General features: G+C 46.2%; 1 protein-coding gene across 2 annotated transcripts in view; it reads left to right on the top strand.

Annotated features, from left to right (window-relative positions):
- Positions 1–774: 774 nt before the first annotated feature.
- smoc2 (SPARC related modular calcium binding 2) overlaps positions 775–21,096 on the top strand; it is a 65,929-nt gene continuing 45,607 nt past the window's right edge. For both annotated transcript variants that reach the window (XM_066679557.1, XM_066679556.1), the window contains exon 1: positions 775–1,119. In XM_066679557.1, coding sequence (XP_066535654.1) covers positions 1,042–1,119 — 78 coding nt within the window. In that variant the 5' untranslated portion in view covers positions 775–1,041. The remainder of the gene's footprint in view (positions 1,120–21,096) is intronic.

The raw sequence follows: 21,096 nt of genomic DNA, 5'->3' as shown, positions 1-21,096 counted from the left end.
ACACCAACACCACCTCCTCCTCCCTTCTTCCCCTCCTCCCTAGTGGGGAATGTTGTGCACTAGGTGCCTTTTACATTTTTTGTGCCCCTGCCCTTCAAACAGGAGCCTTTCACTGCTGAGTAGTGTGCAGTAATATCTAGTAAAATATAAGTATTGGATCGGGACTCTGAATCAGCAGGTACTCGCTTTTAAAAGACTCAGATCATGGGCAAAAAAAAAAAAAAAAAAAAGAGTGGGACATTACTGCCCAAAACACCAGCGTATTGGAGACGCAGCATCACTACTGAGTCTGATCAAACACACTGTAACACATCATCAAAAGCACATCAATGTCACTGCAGCAGCGAGAACGGTCCACCACCCACTCCACACCTGCTCCGTGGGGGCCCTGAGTGGAGGAGAAGAGGTAAAGACGGATACAGATGGATTACACTCAGTGACTGTAGAACTAAAAGTCCAGTGGAGCTGGGAACTGGACAGTGAATGTACAACAAGTTGTTATGTGTACAGACATCTTTATTTTCCCCCTTCAAAAATAACAGTGCATTCAAAATAAAAGTCCCATATTTTCTAAACACAGCTAAAGTTATAAGATACATTTCCTGAGAAAAACAACGAGAACAATCCTCACAGAAAAAGTTCTCAGTCCCTCCTCCCCGAGGGTTAAAGACTGCCTGCATCCGATAAGACATCAGCGCTGACAACCGAGGGGAGGGGAGGAGGGAGAGAGAGATCTGAGAGAGAGAGAGAGAGAGAGAGGGGGAGAGAGGGGAGAAAAAGAGAAAGAGAAAGACAGGGTCTGACTCAAGGCGCTGAGGAGTGAACGAGGTCAGGACACTCGCGCTTCAGCACTCCTCCAAAAGACTTCAGCCGTAAACTACAAACAAACTCCACAAACTACGGAGCCCCGGACACGGACACCACCTCCCGCGAGCTCTGCGGACAGAAAGAGGAGGATTTTAAACAGACAGCGAATAAACAGAGGAGTAAATCTGAGGAGCTCGCTCCGCTCCGAGGGACTGGGTCCGAGGCTTGGGAAGGATGCGCGCACCCGTTGGTCTGCTCGCGCTGCTCTGTCTGCTGCACGCCGGGAGCGCGCACAAGTTCTCCGCGCTCACGGTACGTAAACACACACTCTCACCGCACTGTGCGTTAACGCAGGGAAGCCTCGTATCTCCGGCGTGGAAACGAACTGTGGAGGTCGCCCACAACTTTCAGCTCATATTTAAATACGTTGTGTTTAAAATAAAGAGGGTTTAGTTATTTTTACTCTCACTGACAGACGTACGTAACATAATATGAGCCACGCGTTTAACTCAGTGTACACCGCTGGGGTCGTAGTTTTCGGTTGTCTTACTCCTGGCTGTCAAACATTTAAGAGAACACACTACACATAAAAACACCAAGCGTTCATACAAAGTACTTGGTCCATGTCCCAGTAAAGTCCACTGTTACCTGTGGGACCCATAAATACATGCCCTTCAGGATCAGTGATGAGACCAGGAGGGTTTAAACATGGACACAGAAAACACAAAACCTCTCTGAATGAATACAGCCCTCTACAGAAAGAGAGAGAGCTGCTGGTGGAAGTCCACCTGGGTCCCACTTTGTAGCCCATGCACTAACTGCATCTGGAAGCCAGCTATAGCCTGTGTTCAACCCACAAAGGTGAGCAGGCTGGGGAATGCGTTTCTAGATGAAGTTATGATCAATTAAAAAGGTAAATAAATGAGATACAGGGGTTATTTCAACATTAAATTACGTCAACAGATGTGATCAATGTTAAATGAAGTACAGACGGGTTTTTTCTTCCACTGCTGTTGATACTGGTGTTGCCTTATTGCAGACTTCGTCTACGCTGTTGTTCACTGAGAAGCTGAACTGAGCTCAATCTTGTGGTGTAACCTGCTCGTTTACAGTTCTGAGTTAAACCAGCTGTAGTTTTTAAAGCTTTGTGGCTGGTGAAGGTGTTTGCTGAATGTTCCTCGCCGAGCAGCCTGTTTCTGACCACCACCACCACCACCACCTGTTGTGCTGGACCTGGCCTGGCGTGGGACTTTGTTTCCACGGCCGAAGCTGCTGAGGGTCTTAGAGCCGCAGCCTCGTTTCTGTTGTTGGGAAACACTGGACATGCTGCGTGCTGGGGTATAGGCTTCAGCAGGCCCGTGTTATTGGAGGAATGTTATTTTTAGGCTACCGAATCTGGCACAAACGCCGGGGACTGATTTGCCTGCCAAGTTGTTATGTAGGTGCTGAAAGTCGGGCTCGTTTGCTCCGTCGCTGACTGCTGTAGAGGGACGGGGAAAAGACTGGGGAAAGTATGGCCCTGGTCATAAACTCAGACCAGGAGTCACTAGGACTGGACCAGGTTTAGGCTCAGGAGCTTTGGGCTGAACGGTGGAGGGGTGGAGCTATTGTAGAAAGGGAAATGGAAGAAATGAAAAGAGATAAAACTATGATCTCACATAAGAATCCCACCTGAAATATGACGTGGTATTAATGGCTGCTCTAACACTATCAGAACACACTGAGTGTATCATGTCAGAGCCCATACATTATATAATTTATATACATTCATGGGACTAAACCTAATGTAAAAGCAATGTGAAGATAAAATGTATCAAGTCAAGTTTAATTATAGAGCACTGTTTAGAAGAATTAAAAATAGGAAAAGATGATTAAAACGTAAAGGAAAATAAAGTTTTGCAATAAAATAATAGGCATGATTTATAAATTATCGATATAAAACACAAATAGAGAAAAGTGACTGATAACTGAACAGAAAAAGTAATTAACAGGATTGAAAAGAAGATTAAATTATCATTCACTCATTCTCTGTAGTCCTTATCCAGTTCAGTGCGGCAGTGGGTCCGTAGCCTACCCAGAATCACTGAGTACAAGGTGGGAACACATCCTGGAGGGGGCGCCACACACTCACACATTCACTCACACCTACGGACACTTTTGAGTCTCCAATCCACCTACCAACGTGTGTTTTTGGAGCGTGGGAAGAAACCAGAGCACCCGGAGGATACCCATGCAGACACAGGGAGAACACACCACACTCCTCACAGACAGTCACCCGGAGGAAACCCACGCAGACACAGAGAGACCACACCACACTCCTCACAGACAGTCACCCGGAGGAAACCCACGCAGACACAGGGAGAACACACCACACTCCTCACAGACAGTCACCCGGAGGAAACCCACGCAGACACAGAGAGAACACACCACACTCCTCACAGACAGTCACCCGGAGGAAACCCACGCAGACACAGGGAGAACACACCACACTCCTCACAGACAGTCACCCGGAGGAAACCCACGCAGACACAGAGAGAACACACCACACTCCTCACAGACAGTCACCCGGAGGAAACCCACGCAGACACAGAGAGACCACACCACACTCCTCACAGACAGTCACCCGGAGGAAACCCACACAGACACAGAGAGAACACACCACACTCCTCACAGACAGTCACCCGGAGGAAACCCACGCAGACACAGAGAGAACACACCACACTCCTCACAGACAGTCACCCGGAGGAAACCCACGCAGACACAGGGAGAACACACCACACTCCTCACAGACAGTCACCTGGAGCAGGACTTGAACCCACAACCTCCAGGACCCTGGAGCTGTGACAGAGACACTACCTGCTGCACCACCGTGTGGCCCAAGATGAAATTAATGAATAATTAATACATATTTCAGCTCTGTTGATCACGCTCTTAGGCAAAGGGTCTACAGAGATATCACTGCTCCAGGGGCTCGGAGTCCGGGGTTTGAACTCGCGTCACTGTCTGTGAGGAGTGTAGTGTGTTCTCCCTGTGTCTGGAGGGGTTTCCTCCAGTTGTCCCAGCTTCCTCCCACAGTCCAAACACACACAGTGACTGTGTGACACTGTCCTCAGCTGTGTGTGTGTGTGTGTGTGTGTGTATTTAACAGAGTGAGTTATAGACTGGAGGCCTGTCCAGAGTCATTCTCTCTCTCTCTCTCTCTCTCTCTCTCTCTCTCTCTCTCTGTGTGTCTCACACACACACACACACTTCATCACAGGTGCACTGTCAGTAAAATCCCCTCTTTGGCTTTGAGTGGCATACCTGCTCAGGGCTGGAGAACAACGTGAGCCAAATATGTAACCGTCTCCTGTGGGGGACTCGGTGTGGACCTCAGCCCGTGTACACAGGCCTAAACTCCATGGTCCTCATTAGCCTGAGGCCCGTGCCTCTGGCCTGATCCACTGGGCCAAAGCCACCAGAGGCTGGCCCCTCAGAGCCAGACAGTACACAGCACGAACAGAGCAGGCTTTGATGGAGAAGTCCGCCTGGCCACTTCTGGAAAACCAAATCCCACCCTCGCCGCATGCCAGCACGTTTCTAAACGTGTCCATAGAGGAAAAAGGAAATGGCCCACTTTATAATCCATAAATGCTGGTAAATGGTCAATATTTGTGCTTGTTAGGCATCTTGATTTGACAGCTATGAGTTATTCCATGCACCTCGCTCAGAATGTGAAGCTTGACAGAGGTTACGTTTATCACCAGTGATGAGAAATCTCAGCTACGTGAAGCATGAAGTGCAGAGAGTAGGTTGTCGACCTGTACATTTACATTTCGTCACTGTGCAAAGAAAAACGTATCATTTGAACACAGCAGCTCTCCTTCACATCTGAGAAAATAGAATGGAGCAACAGAAATGCCCCAAAATGATTCGGAATAAAATCCTTTTACATTGACTTCTGTTGAAAATTAAGAACGCTTTTCCTTCTCCTGTAAAATTACTATTTTGGAGATAAAAGGCTTTTTATTTGGTGCGACAGGATGGTGAAGCAGGTAGTGCCTCTGTCACAGCTCCATGGTCCTGGAGGTTGTGGGTTCGAGTCCCGCCCCAGGTGAATGTCTGTGAGGAGTGTGGTGTGTTCTCTCTGTGTCTGCGTGGGTTTCCTCCGGGTGACTGTCTGTGAGAAGTGTGGTGTGTTCTCTCTGTGTCTCTGTGGGTTTCCTCTGGGTGACTGTCTGTGTGGAGTGTGGTGTGTTCTCTCTGTGTCTGTGTGGGTTTCCTCCGGGTGACTGTCTGTGAGGAGTGTGGTGTGTTCTCTGTGTCTGTGTGGGTTTCCTCCGGGTGACTGTCTGTGAGGAGTGTGGTGTGTTCTCCCTGTGTCTGTGTGGGTTTCCTCCGGGTGACTGTCTGTGAGGAGTGTGGTGTGTTCTCTGTGTCTGTGTGGGTTTCCTCCGGGTGACTGTCTGTGAGGAGTGTGGTGTGTTCTCTGTGTCTGTGTGGGTTTCCTCCGGGTGACTGTCTGTGAGGAGTGTGGTGTGTTCTCTGTATCTGTGTGGGTTTCCTCCGGGTGCTCTGGTTTCCTCCCACGCTCCAAAACCACACGTTGGTAGGTGGATTGGAGACTCAAATGTGTCCGTAGGTGTGAATGTGTGAGTGTGTGTCGCCCTGTGAAAGATTTGCGCCACCTTGTGCCCAACTGGCACCTATTGATTCCACGTAGGCTCCAGACCCACCACGACCCTGAACTGGAGAAGGGTTACACACAATGTATGAATGAATTGGATGATAACTGAAGAGACGCTTTGTTTTTTTTTGGTGATCCTTGTTGTAATTAACTACTCCACATTGGTCAGCAACAATGACTTCGGTGCAGAAGTCAGGTGACCCTTTCAATTAAGTAATTCCTCTGAAAAAGGCTCTTCACTCCTTTCCACTGTGGCCAGAGTAGGCGTTGACTCATGTCCTCTGACATGAGCCTGATATGTTGCTGTTGTTGTTGTTATGTCTGTGTTTGATGTGTAATGACTGCGGTCAAAAACAGCTGGCCATTCCTAGATGTTTATTTTGTATGGGTCAGATACTGGTGTCATTCTGAACAACAGAACACATGAACAGTAATATAATGAACATATGGACTGTGTTTATCATTTATCTCTGATTAAACACAACAGGGGTCAGCTCTGACCACTCCACACTCCGCTCTGAATCAACCTGTGCATCAGTTCTACAGTGAAAAGAGGCACAAGGCACACAAAGAGATTGTGCTCTGGTTTGTTTCACTCTGAACAGTGTGAACATGCACACGCCAGGACTCCTCTATCAGCAGAGAAAAGAAAAAAATGAGCTCATCGGTTTCCAATCCTGCCAGGGGTATGACCACTAGGGGGCCTGCGCAAAGAGGCTTTGTAGAAGTTTTTGCTTCACCAGATCATTCCGTATGTATTGTCCACTCTTCATCTTTTTTTTTTTTTACTGCAGGGATATTTCTAACACCTCCGTCTTTTTTTTTTTTATAACATGATCAATTCGTCTGCTTCTCGCAGTCTGAGGTAATTCCATATCCCTTCAGTGATGTTGTTGAAGTCTGGGAGCGTTTTTTGTTTGTCGATTTCCTTTTCTTAGGAAGGGGAGAGAGAGAGAGAGAGAGAGAGAGAGAGAAGAAGTCTCTAGCTCCACATCTTTTCAGACCCATAGAGTTCTTACAGTTCAGTTCAGTTCAGTTCAGTAAGCTTTATTGACGTGACCATATTCAGACACAGTTTTGCCAAAGCATTAATACAATAACATGGAACATTAAGAGTATTACAACATTCTTTTTTTCACTTTCGTCAAGTACCTGTTATTAATAATGAACAGTAATCTAGTGGAATTGTAATAATAAAGAAAACAGTTAAACCAATAAATGAATAAATAATAATTATTATAAAACTTAAATAAACTTACAATGAAAGTTTGGACACACAGCTGTGAATGTGTGCAGTCCTCTCTCTCTCTCTCTCTCTCTCTCTCTTTCTGTCTCACTCTGTCTCTCCCTCTTTCTCTCTCTCTCTCTCTTTCTGTCTCTCACTCAGTCTCTCTCTCTTTCCTGTCTCATTCAGTCTCTCTCTCTCGCTCCCTCTCTCCCTCTCTCTCTCTCTCTCTCTCTCTTTCAGTCTCTCTCCCTCTCTCTTTCTGTCTCACTCTGTCTCTCCCTCTTTCTCTCTCTCTCTCTCTTTCTGTCTCTCACTCAGTCTCTCTCTCTTTTCTGTCTCATTCAGTCTCTCTCTCTCTCTCTCTCACTCTCTCTCTCACTCTCTCTCTCTCTCTCTCTCTCTCTCTATTTCTATCTCTTTCTGTCTCTCACTCTGTCTCTCTCTCTCTCTCACTCTGTTTCTCTCTCTTTCTGTTTGTCTCTCTCTCTCTATTTCTATCTCTTTCTGTCTCTCACTCTCTCTCTCTCTCTCACTCTGTTTCTCTCTCTTTCTGTTTGTCTCTCTCTCTCTCTCTCTCTCTCTCTCTATTTCTATCTCTTTCTGTCTCTCACTCTGTCTCTCTCTCTCTCTCTCACTCTGTTTCTCTCTCACTCTGTTTCTCTCTCTTTCTGTTTCTCTCTCTCTCTCTCTCTCTCTCTCTCTCTCTTAGAAGACTGATGTTGAACCCAAGAGGTTTATGTTTCGTGGTGATGTTATGTTTTCTTGTTTGTTTTTCACAGTTTTTCTGAGGCGTGTTTCATTGTTTATATCGATATCAGAATTGTATTGCATTTCTTGCATTACTGAAGAAATATATCTTGATATAAGTTTGTCATATCGTCCGGCGCTTCTCTGTGTATCGCAAAATATTTAACCTTTACAACGAACACTGAACAAACAGTGTTTATAGCTTCATTCTGTCTTTATTTAATCTTGTCCTGGTCAAGATCTTGTTAAGTTTTAGTGCCTTTAACCAATGGCAGCTGCCCTTGTACTCGTTAAAAATGCACCAACAGCGATGGTCCAAAATGAGCTGGAATACGCTCCTGTTACATTAGCATACATTAAAGCTGGGAATGCTGGCTTTTCCGAGATCTCCGGCCAGTTGTGTTTGCATAGGTTGGCAAAGAGGGTGAATGCAATTTTGGGATTTGTTTATTTTCTGCCTCTGTTGTCTGTGCTTTCGCTCCGTGGCTTGAATGTGTGGAGCTGGGTCTGATTCTCTCGGCTCTGGCAGAGCAGCTGTGTGTTGACTGTTCTGATGGAATGCCTGAAGAGCTCTTTTTGTCGAGGCCGGGCAGCGCTCTGCTGCGGTTTTGTCTCTTGGGGGCACGGGAGGGGGAGGGAGGGGCACTGTGGCTAGCGGGACGGGCCCGAGGGGCTCTCGCCTGGCGCGTCTGACCGCTGCTGATGGGAGTTGTTAGCACCATGGCCAGAGATACAGTGGCTGTCAATGTTTCCCCACTCTGCTCCTGCTGCCAGCAATGCTGCGCCGCCGTGAATGAGGGCCTATAACGACGTGGCCTCGAGGGCCCTCGCCGGACCGCGCATAGGAGACGCTGTTAGAGAAAATACAAATCACCTGGGACACGGAGAGGGAATGGGAGAAGGCAAAGCGAAGTCCTACAGTTTCCCTGGACACGTGCCTGTCCCGGGAATCCCGATTTCACAGCAGTCACAGTATCCTGAGCCCCCTTTTTCAACAACACTGATCTGCCAATAATCCCTGTGTTCGCTGCTCACTTTGGAAGTGCCCTCCTTTCTCAGGATGTATTGTGTGGTCCAAAAACTGCCCACAATATGCTCAAAAACTCATTGCAGTACTCTCACCTCTTTCATTCATTCATCTTCTGTAACTGCTTCATCATAATCAGGGTCATGGTGGGTCACAGTCAACCCAGAATCACTGGGCCCACAAACACTCACCCAGTCACTCACACACTCACACCTTTGTACACTTTCACACACTCACCCATTCACTCACACACACCTGTGGACAGTGTCACACACTCACCCATTCACTCACACACACACACACACACACACACCTGTGGACAGTGTCACACACTCACCCAATCACTCACACACTCACCCAGTCACTCTCTCTCACACACACACACACGCGCACACACACACTTGTAATTTCACCCACTTACAAAGTCACTCACTCACTAGCATACTTGGACAGTGTGACACAGGGAGGAATCGAGGGCACCTGGAGGAAACCCACGCAGACACAGGGGGAACACACCACACTCCTCACAGACAGTCACCCGGAGGAAACCCACACAGACACAGAGAGAACACACCACACTCCTCACAGACAGTCACCCGGAGGAAACCCACGCAGACACAGGGAGAACACACCACACTCCTCACAGACAGTCACCCGGAGGACACCCACACAGACACAGGGAGAACACAGCACACTTCTCACAGACAGTGACCTGAGGCTGGAACTGCTCTGCTCCCTTTACTCCCTTTAGACCTGTGCCCTGTGTGATCAGCACTGCTGCTTAGAAAGGGTCACCCTGAGGTGTGTGCTGTGTGAGTTAGAGTAGTTGAGGACGAGGATCCAGAGGAATGCACGGTGTCAGCCCCTGAGTGCTGTGATTTAGAGTCCATCGCCGAGGCTGATGACCCAGAGCTCATTACTCGCCAGCCGCGCAGGAGATGCCTCACAGCTGAACGTTAACAAATAGCCGTGGGTAGTTAAGCTGCGGGTGAGGGGTCATCCAGGCTCACTCCCTCCTTACAGAGAGGCAGCCAGGAATGTGGGAGGCAGCGTTGCATTGGACAGACACACATCTGCTTTTTCACACACACACATACACACACACACACAGGTAGTCACGTAGGTCACACACGGACAAATAAACTGGTTATCTGGCACTTAGTGCATCTCCAATCTCAGATTAAGGTCTGTGTTAAGTCACTGATACACCTGCAGTGTCCGGTTTATGAGGTAAACTGACCTTGTCTACAGCACTGCTTTTGTAGATGAGAATATTTTTGAGCCCCCCTCCCCTCCAACACACACATGTACATGTATTTTGCTTCTAGACTCCACTGTAATTCAATTTAAACAATCGTGGGACGTGGGTTCGATTCCCGCTCCGGGTGACTGTCTGTGAGGAGTGTGGGGTGTTCTCTCTGTGTCTGCGTGGGTTTCCTCCAGGTGACTGTCTGTGAGGAGTGTGGGGTGTTCTCTCTGTGTCTGCATGGGTTTCCTCCGGGTGACTGTCTGTGTGGAGTGTGGTGTGTTCTCCCTGTGTCTGCGTGGGTTTCCTCCGGGTGACTGTCTGTGAGGAGTGTGGTGTGTTCTCCCTGTGACTGCGTGGGTTTCCTCCGGGTGACTGTCTGTGAGGAGTGTGGTGTGTTCTCCCTGTGACTGCGTGGGTTTCCTCCGGGTGACTGTCTGTGAGGAGTGTGGTGTGTTCTCCCTGTGTCTGCGTGGGTTTCCTCCGGGTGACTGTCTGTGAGGAGTGTGGTGTGTTTTCTCTGTGTCTGCGTGGGTTTCCTCCGGGTGACTGTCTGTGAGGAGTGTGGTGTGTTCTCCCTGTGTCTGCGTGGGTTTCCTCCGGGTGACTGTCTGTGAGGAGTGTGGTGTGTTCTCTCTGTGTCTGCGTGGGTTTCCTCCGGGTGACTGTCTGTGAGGAGTGTGGTGTGTTCTCCCTGTGTCTGCGTGGGTTTCCTCCGGGTGCTCCGGTTTCCTCCCACAGTCCAAAAAACACACGTTGGTAGGTGGATTGGCGACTCAAAAGTGTCCGTAGGTGTGAGTGTGTGAGTGAATGTGTGTGTGTGTGTTGCCCTGTGAAGGACTGGCGCCCCCTCCAGGGTGTATTCCCGCCTTGCGCCCAATGATTCCAGGTAGGCTCTGGACCCACCGTGACCCTGAATTGGATAAGGGTTACAGATAATGAATGAATGAATGAATGAATGAATAATTACTGCTTAAGGGCGATTATTAAGTTACCTGTTTAACGCTAATCACATTCATGAATTTGAGTATGTGATGATGTTAAGGCCTGCCTCATCACTAACATTGTATTGGACATCGGACAGTAGACTTCTTTAATATTTATATGTACATGTATTTCATTTTTTTACCTGTGGCTCCTGACTCTCGAGTAGTTTATAATTGCCGAAGGACCCTCGTTTGACTAAAAGAGGAGGGGTAGGCTGTGCTAATGTAGTCCCTGTAAAGGAAGAAATAAAAAGGATTTGTGTGAATAGAAAATAAATGTACTTACCTGTGAGATGAAACCAGAGGTAGAGGGCATGTCCTTTGTTAAGGTTTAACTATTTATTTGTGGGTGTTAAATAATTTATTGGATGTACCACGCAGTCAGAACGGTTTGGCCCAGGCTAATTGGGGCAGAAGTAGAGAAGAGAGAGGCAAAGCTGAAGCACCTGGTTTTATTGACTGAGTATAATGTGTATTAGTGCTGGGCGATATGAGCAAAAATCAATATCACGATTAATTATACATTTGACCACGATTACGATTAATGAATGATTCTTTTGTTGTTGTGTTTATGACCCTCAGAGTTCAGTGACGAGGCTTGTGCTGTAAATACGCTCCAGTTTTAAAGCTGGGATAGTTTCTCTAATGTCACTGGGAGATCGTTCCTCTCTTGTTTTCTCAGCACTGTTTATATTTGGTGTGTGATTGTGCTCTGGCTGTAACTCTTTACTTTTTTCTTCTTCTCAGCGTTTATATTTGTCCTCTTTTTGGTCAGTGTCGACTTAAAGTCAAAACGCAGCACGTCCAAACCACAGACTCTGTGTTTTTCTCTGGTGCTTGAGTTGCTCGGTTGGCCTGAGTGTTTAGGTTCTCCTCCATGTGGCAGATATGGGGCAGAATCAGGTGACTACAGATTGGTAGCGTGGTTTTAAAGGGACATGAACACACAGTGGGGACATAACAGAATTAAAAATAAAAACAACAAAAAAGTCTGTTAAAAATTGATATGATTGATATAGACATGCTTATGTTGATTAAAAGTCCTGAATGTCGATTTCGATTAAGTTTCGATTCATTGCCCAGCCCTACTGTGTATCAAAATACAGTTGGTACAGTTTGCCTTTTCTATTTTGTGTGTCAGTTAAAAAAAATACACACTTTTGGTGACATTTATTTTGGCGTTTTGAGTGGTCTATAAGTGGTGAACCCATTCTCACGTCCTTACACTGAGCCTTGCCTAAAACCCTACCTTCCCTCATAACAGAGTATTTTATTAATTGTAGCATCATGGTGGTGCTGCACACAGCTCCAGTGTCTCAGGGTCCTGGGTGGGATACTCTCCACGGGTCCCTGTCAGTGAGGAAGTGTGGTGTGTTCTCCCTGTGTCTGCACGGGTTTCCTTCCTTCCCACAGTCATAGCGCACACACATTGGTAGGTGCAGTGGCTGTGTGACATTGCCATTATTACAGCCCACATCGTTAACAATGCTGTCTCATCTAATTTTACGTTAGAAAATTCATCCCAGTAACATCCAGCTCTCAAATGGCCCGAGTCTTATTCAGCCAGACTACAGACTACACTTATCCAAATGTAGTTGATAACTTTGCTTATTTAGTTTTGTATTGAGGGTTAATGGTGCTACCAGTTCATGGAATATTATAGCTCACGGATGAGCATCATGCTCAAACCACATTTCCTCACACCGTGACTTGTTAAGTAATGCCACAGATTTGTCCTTATGTTAGAAATGGATGAAAGTACATGGTGTAGCTCTACACATCTGTAACCAGACTCTTCTCTTTGCTGTTGTCCAGAGAATAATTTATCACGCCTCAGACAGTATTCGCCGTCCAAGGTGTAAAATGTGTCTCTGCTTTATGCTGTATGTGTTATTATTCCAGGCTCGTTTCTGATGTAAAAGGCAGAAGCCACACTTTTCGCCACTTTTCCACATTTACTTAATATTTTCTGCACTATGACTCAGGTTTGGGATGAAGGTCCCTGTGTTTCTGGGAGCTGAGGACAGACTTATTAGGGCTGCTCTGGTCAGAAAGCCACTGAATTCTAAGAAAAGAAAGATGGATACTGTTGTGTTTTCTGAAAAACGTCTGTGAGGCATTGTTTCAATCTCAGAGACGATATTTGACTGGTTCATGATTATCCCCTCGCTTCGGGAGAAGCATTCAAACGTTCAAGCCCTTTTTTTCTTTTTTCAATCCATGTGCAATGTCCCATTTTGTACCTCTTCAAACAGCCCTTTCTTTTTAGGCCTATGCAACAAAAACATGCATGGATAATTCACATACACAGACACCACAGAACAAAAAGCCCTGCACCTGTGCAGCCAAATAAAGACCTTCTCCCTTCATTTCACACGACTGCTAGCTGGCTTTCATCGCCACTCCCCCCCCCCCCCTCTACACTCGTCCTTTATCCCTCCTTTTCTGAAATCCTTTCACAGCAATTAAACGCCGTCCTCTTTGATTGAGTTGATAGCCTGGTTAAAGCCTGTCACTTTCGTCCCTTTCCACCAAACTGGAGACTAATGGTTCCCAGCTGAATCCCAGGAAGCCCCCGCTAGGACATCCCACACATTCACACATCCGCACCAGCTCCCTCTCGCTCTCCGCCAGGGTCCCCGTTGACCTCTCACGGCTGGGGTGTTAGGGGCCCCTCTGGGGCGGCGAGGCAGGGGAGGGGGCAGGCCGCTGTGATCCCCTTGTTCCTACGCAGTCCAAAACCCTACACAATGCTCTCTCCTCTGGGGGTCAGCCTCCAGACCGCAGCTTTCAGGCCCACAATGCTTCCCTGCCCAGAGGGGGTAATAGGATTTGGAGTTGTCTGCTGGTGGGTCCCTGAGAAAGAAATATGTCTAAAATTGCTTCTTTCTGTCGCGCTCATGGTCCTAATTCTCTCCCACACTTCTTTCCTGCTTTCATTTCAGCCTCACGGCCAAGCTTTGGAGCACTTTAGCCCTAGCGAGTAGGAGGAACTGGGAAATCAAAGAAAGAAACAAAGCAAGAAAAGGAAAACACAGAGGCTAAGGCAGCTGGGGAGGACTTAAAAAAAAAAGCCCTGAATCCATGACACATGATTCCTTTTCTCGCACTTTGTTCTGGCTGCCTCGCCTCTGCGGCTGTGTGCAAGAGGGAATGGCCATAAGTCATGAAGGAGGCATGCGAATTTGTCGGTGGTGATACATCAATGCCAGCTAGGCCATTCCCTGACACACACACACACTTTAGCTGTGAGCTCTTAGCGGGATGTCATGATAGAGCCTGTTTACCCTTGCTTCCTAAGACATTCATCACCGGAGCGAAGGACATCTTGGGTTAACTCACACTCAGCCATTCAAGCCCATTGAAGACCATTCAAAAGCTGTATGCTGTGTTTGAAGAGCATTAAGCACATATGGACTATAGCGAACCTTGACGTCCCAGTCAATTAAATACTCCATTCATCTGCCCTTCCTGGGCGCTCCTTTTCAGGGAAAGCCTTGACAATTGTCTCACACACAAGCCAGACTTGAGTCTTTCAGAGAGGCTATGCTAACCTTAACGCTAGCCTTAACCCATTCATAGTGTCTTATTTCCTTTCTATGGGTTGCTTCTGTGTCATCTGCTGCTTATACTTGTTGTCCTTTTCTCATAGGCCCGTCTGCTGTGATGAGCCAACTTGTCCTTGTTGGGTGGCAGTATCAGCTGTCCATTTATCTTTTCTTTGGGGACGTCTGGGACCAGCTGTTGAAGCTGTAAAAAAAGGCTGTTTCTGACAGTCATAGTGGGTGGCTGGAGAATCCCTCTGAGCCTGTGAAAAGGCATGTCGTAGCTCAGAGTCTGGGTTTTGCTGTCCATTTTGGGGTTAGTTTGACTGTCCCCTGACTGACTGAGCTCTGCCTTGGCCACGGCTCAGTGTCCGACTCCGTGGGTACCATTGTTGCTATTGTGGAAACACCAGGGCTGGTTTTTGGCCAGTTGGTCTTCTGCAATCAATTGTTGGCATTCAGGCATCTTGGAAGATGTAGAGAAGAGTGTGTAAAAGTAAAACACTTAGAATAAAGAACTTAGATGATTCTGGAGATCCTCACACCAAAAAATAATGAATTTGTTTTCATTCAGAAACAATCCTTTCTAACATTCTTTTTAAAGTGGATGAGTGTGTGTGAGTAAGAAGCCGACTGTAGCTGTACGCGGCTGAAGTGTAATGTGTCTATACATATTTATTCACTGAATTGCCACAGAAACTCATGTGTAACTCAAGCTGTTTACCTTTGTAGCACATTGGGTGTACATCTACATTCATGGAAAGTTAGTGGGCGGAGTCAGTTGCACATTAATTTGAGTAATACGTAAGAAACAGCAAAAATATGTCAGTTTATAATATATAAACTGCAATAAAGCAACATGCTCAACCATTTCTATGCTTTAAATTGTTTGGAGATCTTTCCACCTTTTACTAAATGCCAATTCTTAGCTATGGCTTAGCTTAGCTTAATCTCTGAGCCAGTTCAGACCAAAACACTTCATTTGTTTCCTATTTACAGAGCCAGTTCTGTGTACAAACACTGGACATTTTCTTACAGCATGCAAACAGACAAGAGCAAAACAGCGCCGATAAATGTAAATGAAGTGTTACAGGTGGCACCGCAGGTAGTGTCGCTGTCACTTGTTGTGTGTCTAATCCCTGTTTCGAATCACTGTCTGTGAGGGGTGTGATGTCTTCTCCCAGTGTCTGAGTGGGTTTCCGAGTGCCTCAAATTCTACCTGCAGTCCAAAACTTCATGTTGGAAGGTGGATTGGTTGTGTGCTTCTGTCCACAGGTTTAAATGTGTGTGTGACTAGGTACATCATGCCCGGAGATGGACTGGTGCACTGTGCAGGGTGTGTTCCTACCTTGAGCATAGTGATTCCGAGTAGGCTCCAAACCCACTGTGAACTTGAACTGGATGAAGTGGTTATAGAATAGGAGTGAATGAATGAATGAATTAATTAATATAACTGGACTTTGGAATATTCCTAGAGAGACTGTGACAGCATGCTCCAGAGTGTGGGAAAGTGGATCAATCTTCCAAGTAGAGGTCTTTGCTTGCAGGAAGCTTCGCAATATCAGACGATCTGTGGCTTCAAGAGGTTGAAAGAATGGATGGAAAGAGACTGTAAGGATTAGGCAAGATCTGAGACCTTGCAATGGCTATAAAATTAGAAGAAGGAGTGTGTACCTGAAATTAGAAGATACCGGTAATGAACAGAGCTGATTTGACATGGGCAATTTGTGCAGATTTCTTTGTAGATGTGAGAAATCTTGCTGCCAAGAGACAACTGGCTCGTCCTGATGTGAACATAATGAGTTAGATTTGGGGTCAGTGTTTGGTACTGGCAGGGCTGTCAATCCTTTCTGGATCTTATCCTGGCCTGGTTTGGTCCTGACAACTCATTCTCACCTCCTGCAGAGGCCTCTGACAGCAGAGCCGTGAAAGACTGAGTGGAGAGGGCGCAAGGGCACAGCTGCAGAGAAGGAGAAAGGGGGAGGATGAGAGGGAGAGAGAGAGAGAGCAAGATAGAGCGAGAGAGAGGGGGGAGCAAGGGCAGGGGCCTTGCTGACCCCAGACAGTGGGACACTGTCAGTCAGGAGCTCCAGCACAGAGCTCCAAACAGATAGACCCCCAGCACACTTGGAATAGGGGACGCTTTCATTCCCAAGTTAATATTCATTCGTTCTGGAATAAAGCAGAGAAAAAAAGAAGGAAGAGAAGGGGCATCGGTGTGAAAGAGGGAGCTTGAATTGAGAAGGGCTATTGTTCTTTTATTGCCTAGTTTATATTCAGATAGAGAGAAAAAAAAGCAGAGAGGAAAAGACGTCTATTGAGATAACGGATGACTTCCACATACACAGTGGGTCACTCGCACACCCCGAGCTGAAATTAGCATGTTTTCATCTGTGTTTTTCCCTCCGTTTCCTTTTGTCTCGTCAAACAAGAGCAGCTCAAAAGTGAAGGCAGAAACTCTACAACTGCCGGCATGCCAGGAGCTACACTGCCTAGGACTTTGATCCACACTCATCCCGTACTTTCATCACCTGCACCTCAAAAGCATGACCGCAAGTTTACAGCTGAGGGAGAGAGCAGTGGAAGTGTTCTAGCATACATGCTAACATCAGCATTAGCCACTAGAAATACCTGTTTCCTTAAGCCTTGTTTAGACAGGATGAATTTTACCTATGGAAATGGGGTTATGTAATTATTCCTGGAGTATCTTAGTGATTTTAGTCCTGTCTGAATACCCTATTTCTGTGATATTTCCCCAAGTGCACACTCCCCTTTCAGGAAACAATCTGGAGCCTTTGACCTGCTGTAAAACAAACATTAAAATTCCCAGATTATATTAATCCCACTAGAGTAGGCGTCTAGTAATGTATCAGACTAGTCGTTCAAGTACTTGTGAACCTCAAGGGTTGAACAACGCAACAGCCACCGTCCAAACACAGTCTCAGAAACACAGATTCAGAGAGACAGGGTTTCATACTAGTGATGCATATTGGAATTATCAGTATCATTATGGGACCCATGCTTTGATTCTGCAGATATTTTGAAACCGATATTTTCTGACGTATTTATTTCATGCCTGATGAAGGCTGAGTGACGCTCTTGTTCTAAGCACAAAGGCAATCCTGAAACACTCTGATTTTTTGTGTTACTGTATTGTTGAATAGTTACTGTATTGATTTAAATTGTTATTTTAAAGCTGAGACCAGTCTGTGGAATGACTTGTTAACTATATATATATAACTCTCTTAGCACATGGCTCTGTTTGTTGTTGTCCATGTTTCCGCCCATGTCCCACCTTTCTTCCTCCCGCTTGTTATCTGTCTCAGGTGCGTCTCGTCTGTGTTAAATATTTAAGTCCCCTTGTCTCACTTCCTCTTGTTGGTCATTTGTTCTCGTTGTCATTCCCCCAAGTCAAGTTTTGCTTCCATTGTCATGTTGCTCAATCCAGTCTGTCTGTCCCTTGCTTCAGTTTGTTCTCTGTCTGTTTTCTTCCTTGTGTCTCTCGTTGTCTGTCAATACCTTTCAGTCTGTTTTAGCTCTCTGTGTCAAGGTTAGTTTGCTTAGCTTTCTCTGTCTGTTTAGTTATCTCAGTCCAGGTCTGTCTGTATCTGTATCTCAGTTTAGTTCACTCCATGTATTTCCCTTCTGTCCAAGCCTCTCTGTCTCAGTCTTTCCTTTCTGTCTGTTATGCTAGTCTTTTCTGTTGTGTTATATTTTGTAAATTAAAGTCAGTGTGTTTTAGCGTGTGCGTCCGCCTGCGTCAGTCCGCCCTCCGCGTTCCTGACAGGTGGTAACATTTTACAATAAGGGTACTGTGATGATGTACAGTACCTGTGACACATAACCAAGAGAAACCATTATATGTATACTTACCTGTACTTACTCACTTGCATACGGGTCATGTGAGAGGGAAAAGAGTACTATCTCTTGATGCTGAGTTTTACTTACCTGGTTGAATCCATTCTCCACAGAGGGAAGGGAGAACTAGCATCTAGAAGAGGGAAAATATATTAATTAATAAATATTGATATTATGAATGAACGTTAAACATGCCATGGCCGTAATTAAATCTTGGTACAGTTGTTATTTTTATTGTTTATGAAACTAGTGTATCCAAGATACAATAACTTTAACCTCTTAAGGGAATGGTATATTCTAGGGGGCGGGGCTACCTATATATATACCACACAAGGGTAAAAGAGGGAGACTCTGCTAGACCGTGGCGAGAGAAGCATAACATAATAACATAATAATAAGTGTATAATAAGACTCAATTGACTTTGTTGTCATTATCCTTTTTGTCTCTGCTTATAGAGAATTTTGTTTTGTTAATTTTTTTTGTTCTCAAGGAGCGTGCGTGTATATATTGTAAATACCGTGTTTCCCCGATAGTAAGACACCCCCGATAGTAAGACGCAGTGTGGGTTTTAGGGGGGTCGGCTAATGTAAGACGTACCCCGAAAGTAAGACATAGTAAACTGTACGTTGGAAAAATATAAGCCATAGTACCGGTACCTTTTGCTGCATTAACTGCGGGATGCGGACGGATCTGGAGCGGAATGAGCGGAGGGATGTGGAGGCCGCGGGAGCAGCAGTAATGTTGTCCGTGGTCCAACATGCAGCCTCAGTGCCCTCATGTGCAGCCGCTGGTGGTCGCTCTGATTGGCATGGCCATGGTTGTCATGGAATAAATCTGTTTTATCTTCCAGTATAACATATTCAAACTGTTTGTTCTTACCGTTTTTCATTGTTTTACATGTTATACATGGAAATACCATCATGATACGGTTGTAACAAGACATTCTTGGCACTTGCTTTTATAAAACTGTTTTATGGTGAATACCATACTGTTCAGGTTGTTAATAAATGTTAATTTTATGGTTAAAACAAAAATCGACATTTTTTACCAATATAAGACATACCCCGAAAGTAAGACATATTGGGACTTTCGGGGGTAAAAAGAATGTAAGACACTGTCTTACTTTCGGGGAAACACGGTAGTAATATAAAGTCTGGTGTGTAAATAAAGGTGGAAGGGAACCAAAAATCGAACCTCTCGGTGTTATTTCGAGTTGACCTTATATCATCTCAGGCCTCTCACCCGACTCTACCCATAGAGAACCCATAGAGCATCCCTATTTCATACGTCATACGCCTAATGAACCAGTCCTGTCCCCCTATTGGATGGGGCATTTCAATTAATCGTACATCTGTATTCTTGATAAACAGAGAGGATCCGATGAGAAAGATGGAGGGGGATTTAAGAACCGTGGCTTTCCTTGCAATTTTTGTGTTTGTTAAATATACACAATATGTCCAAATGTGTGTAGACACCTCTTAAATAATGAATAAGTGACATCTGTCACTTTTAGTGAAACCTACTGTGGACTCAGATACTCCAATGTGCTGAGAAACTCATATAAGATAGAAATGGATGAAATGAAATGTGAGGCTCTGAAGCAGCTGCACCACAGATAAGGTTGCCATGCTCAATGCCAATCTTGGGTTAGAGGGATGTAAAAGCCCCAGCATTTGGCTGTGAATCAGTAGAACAGTGTTCTCTGGATTGTTAGAGCACCATCTAATATCTTTGAGATAGCTTAGAGTTCCTCAAACTAATCATCCCACATCAGTACCTGATCTCACTAATACGTTTGTGAGTGAATGCCATCAAATCCTCACAGAAATGTTCCATTATCTGGTGTAAAGTGTCACTGAAGCAACATTTCAGAGGAACATTGGGGCCGTATGGTGTAGTACCTCTCTCTCGTACGTGTGTAGGATTTATAACCAGTGATGACAGGAGGGCCACCGCCCATCGCCAGGGGTAACATCCTACTCCTCTGACCCCCTCCCTTTCTGCCAGGTGCAAATACACTCATTTGTAAGCTGTCAGGGTTGGGATGAGTTGTGAGGGCTGTAATGATTTACCCTCTGTGTGTATGAAACTTGGGGAAAATCTGACCCAGGCTTTGGGTTACGTTCTAAACAAGTGTGCAAGTGACTGGGTGAGTGTGCAAGTGACTGGGTGAGTGTGTGAATCTCTCTACAGGTGTGAGCGTGAGTGACTGTGTGAGTGTGTGAGTGACTGGGTGAGTGTGTGAAACTCTCTACAGGTGTGAGCGTGAGTGACTGTGTGAGTGTGTGAGTGACTGGGTGAGCGTGTGAGTGACTGGGTGAATGTGTGAAACTCTACAGGTGTGAGCATGAGTGACTGGGTAAGTGTGCAAGTGACTGGGTGAGTGTGCAAGTGACTGGGTGAGTGTGCAAGTGACTGGGTTAGTGTGTGAGTGACTGGGTGAGTGTGTGAATCTCTCTACAGGTGTGAGTGCGAGTGACTGGGTGAGTGTGTGAGTGACTCGGTGAGTGTGCAAGTGACTGGGTGAGTGTGTGAGTGACTGGGTGAGTGTGTGAAACTCTCTACAGGTGTGAGCGTGAGTGACTGTGTGAATGTGTGAGTGACTGGGTGAGAGTGTGAGTGATTGGGTGAATGTGTGAAACTCTACAGGTGTGAGCATGAGTGACTGGGTGAGTGTGCGAGTGACTGGGTGAGTGTGCGAGTGACTGGGTGAGTGTGTGAGTGACTGGGTGAGTGTGTGAATCTCTCTACAGGTGTGAGTGCAAGTGACTGGGTGAGTGTGCGAGTGACTGGGTGAGTGTGCGAGTGACTGGGTGAGTGTGTGAAACTCTCTACAGGTGTGAGTGTGTGAGTGACTGGGTGAGCGTGTGAGTGACTGGGTGAATGTGTGAAACTCTACAGGTGTGAGCATGAGTGACTGGGTGAGTGTGTGAGTGACTGGGTGAGTGTGCGAGTGACTGGGTGAGTGTGCGAGTGACTGGGTGA

This window comes from Hoplias malabaricus, chromosome 8 (genome assembly GCF_029633855.1).
Source record: "Hoplias malabaricus isolate fHopMal1 chromosome 8, fHopMal1.hap1, whole genome shotgun sequence".
Classification (NCBI taxonomy): Eukaryota; Metazoa; Chordata; class Actinopteri; order Characiformes; family Erythrinidae; genus Hoplias; species Hoplias malabaricus.
This window is presented reverse-complemented; position numbering and strand designations above follow the sequence as displayed.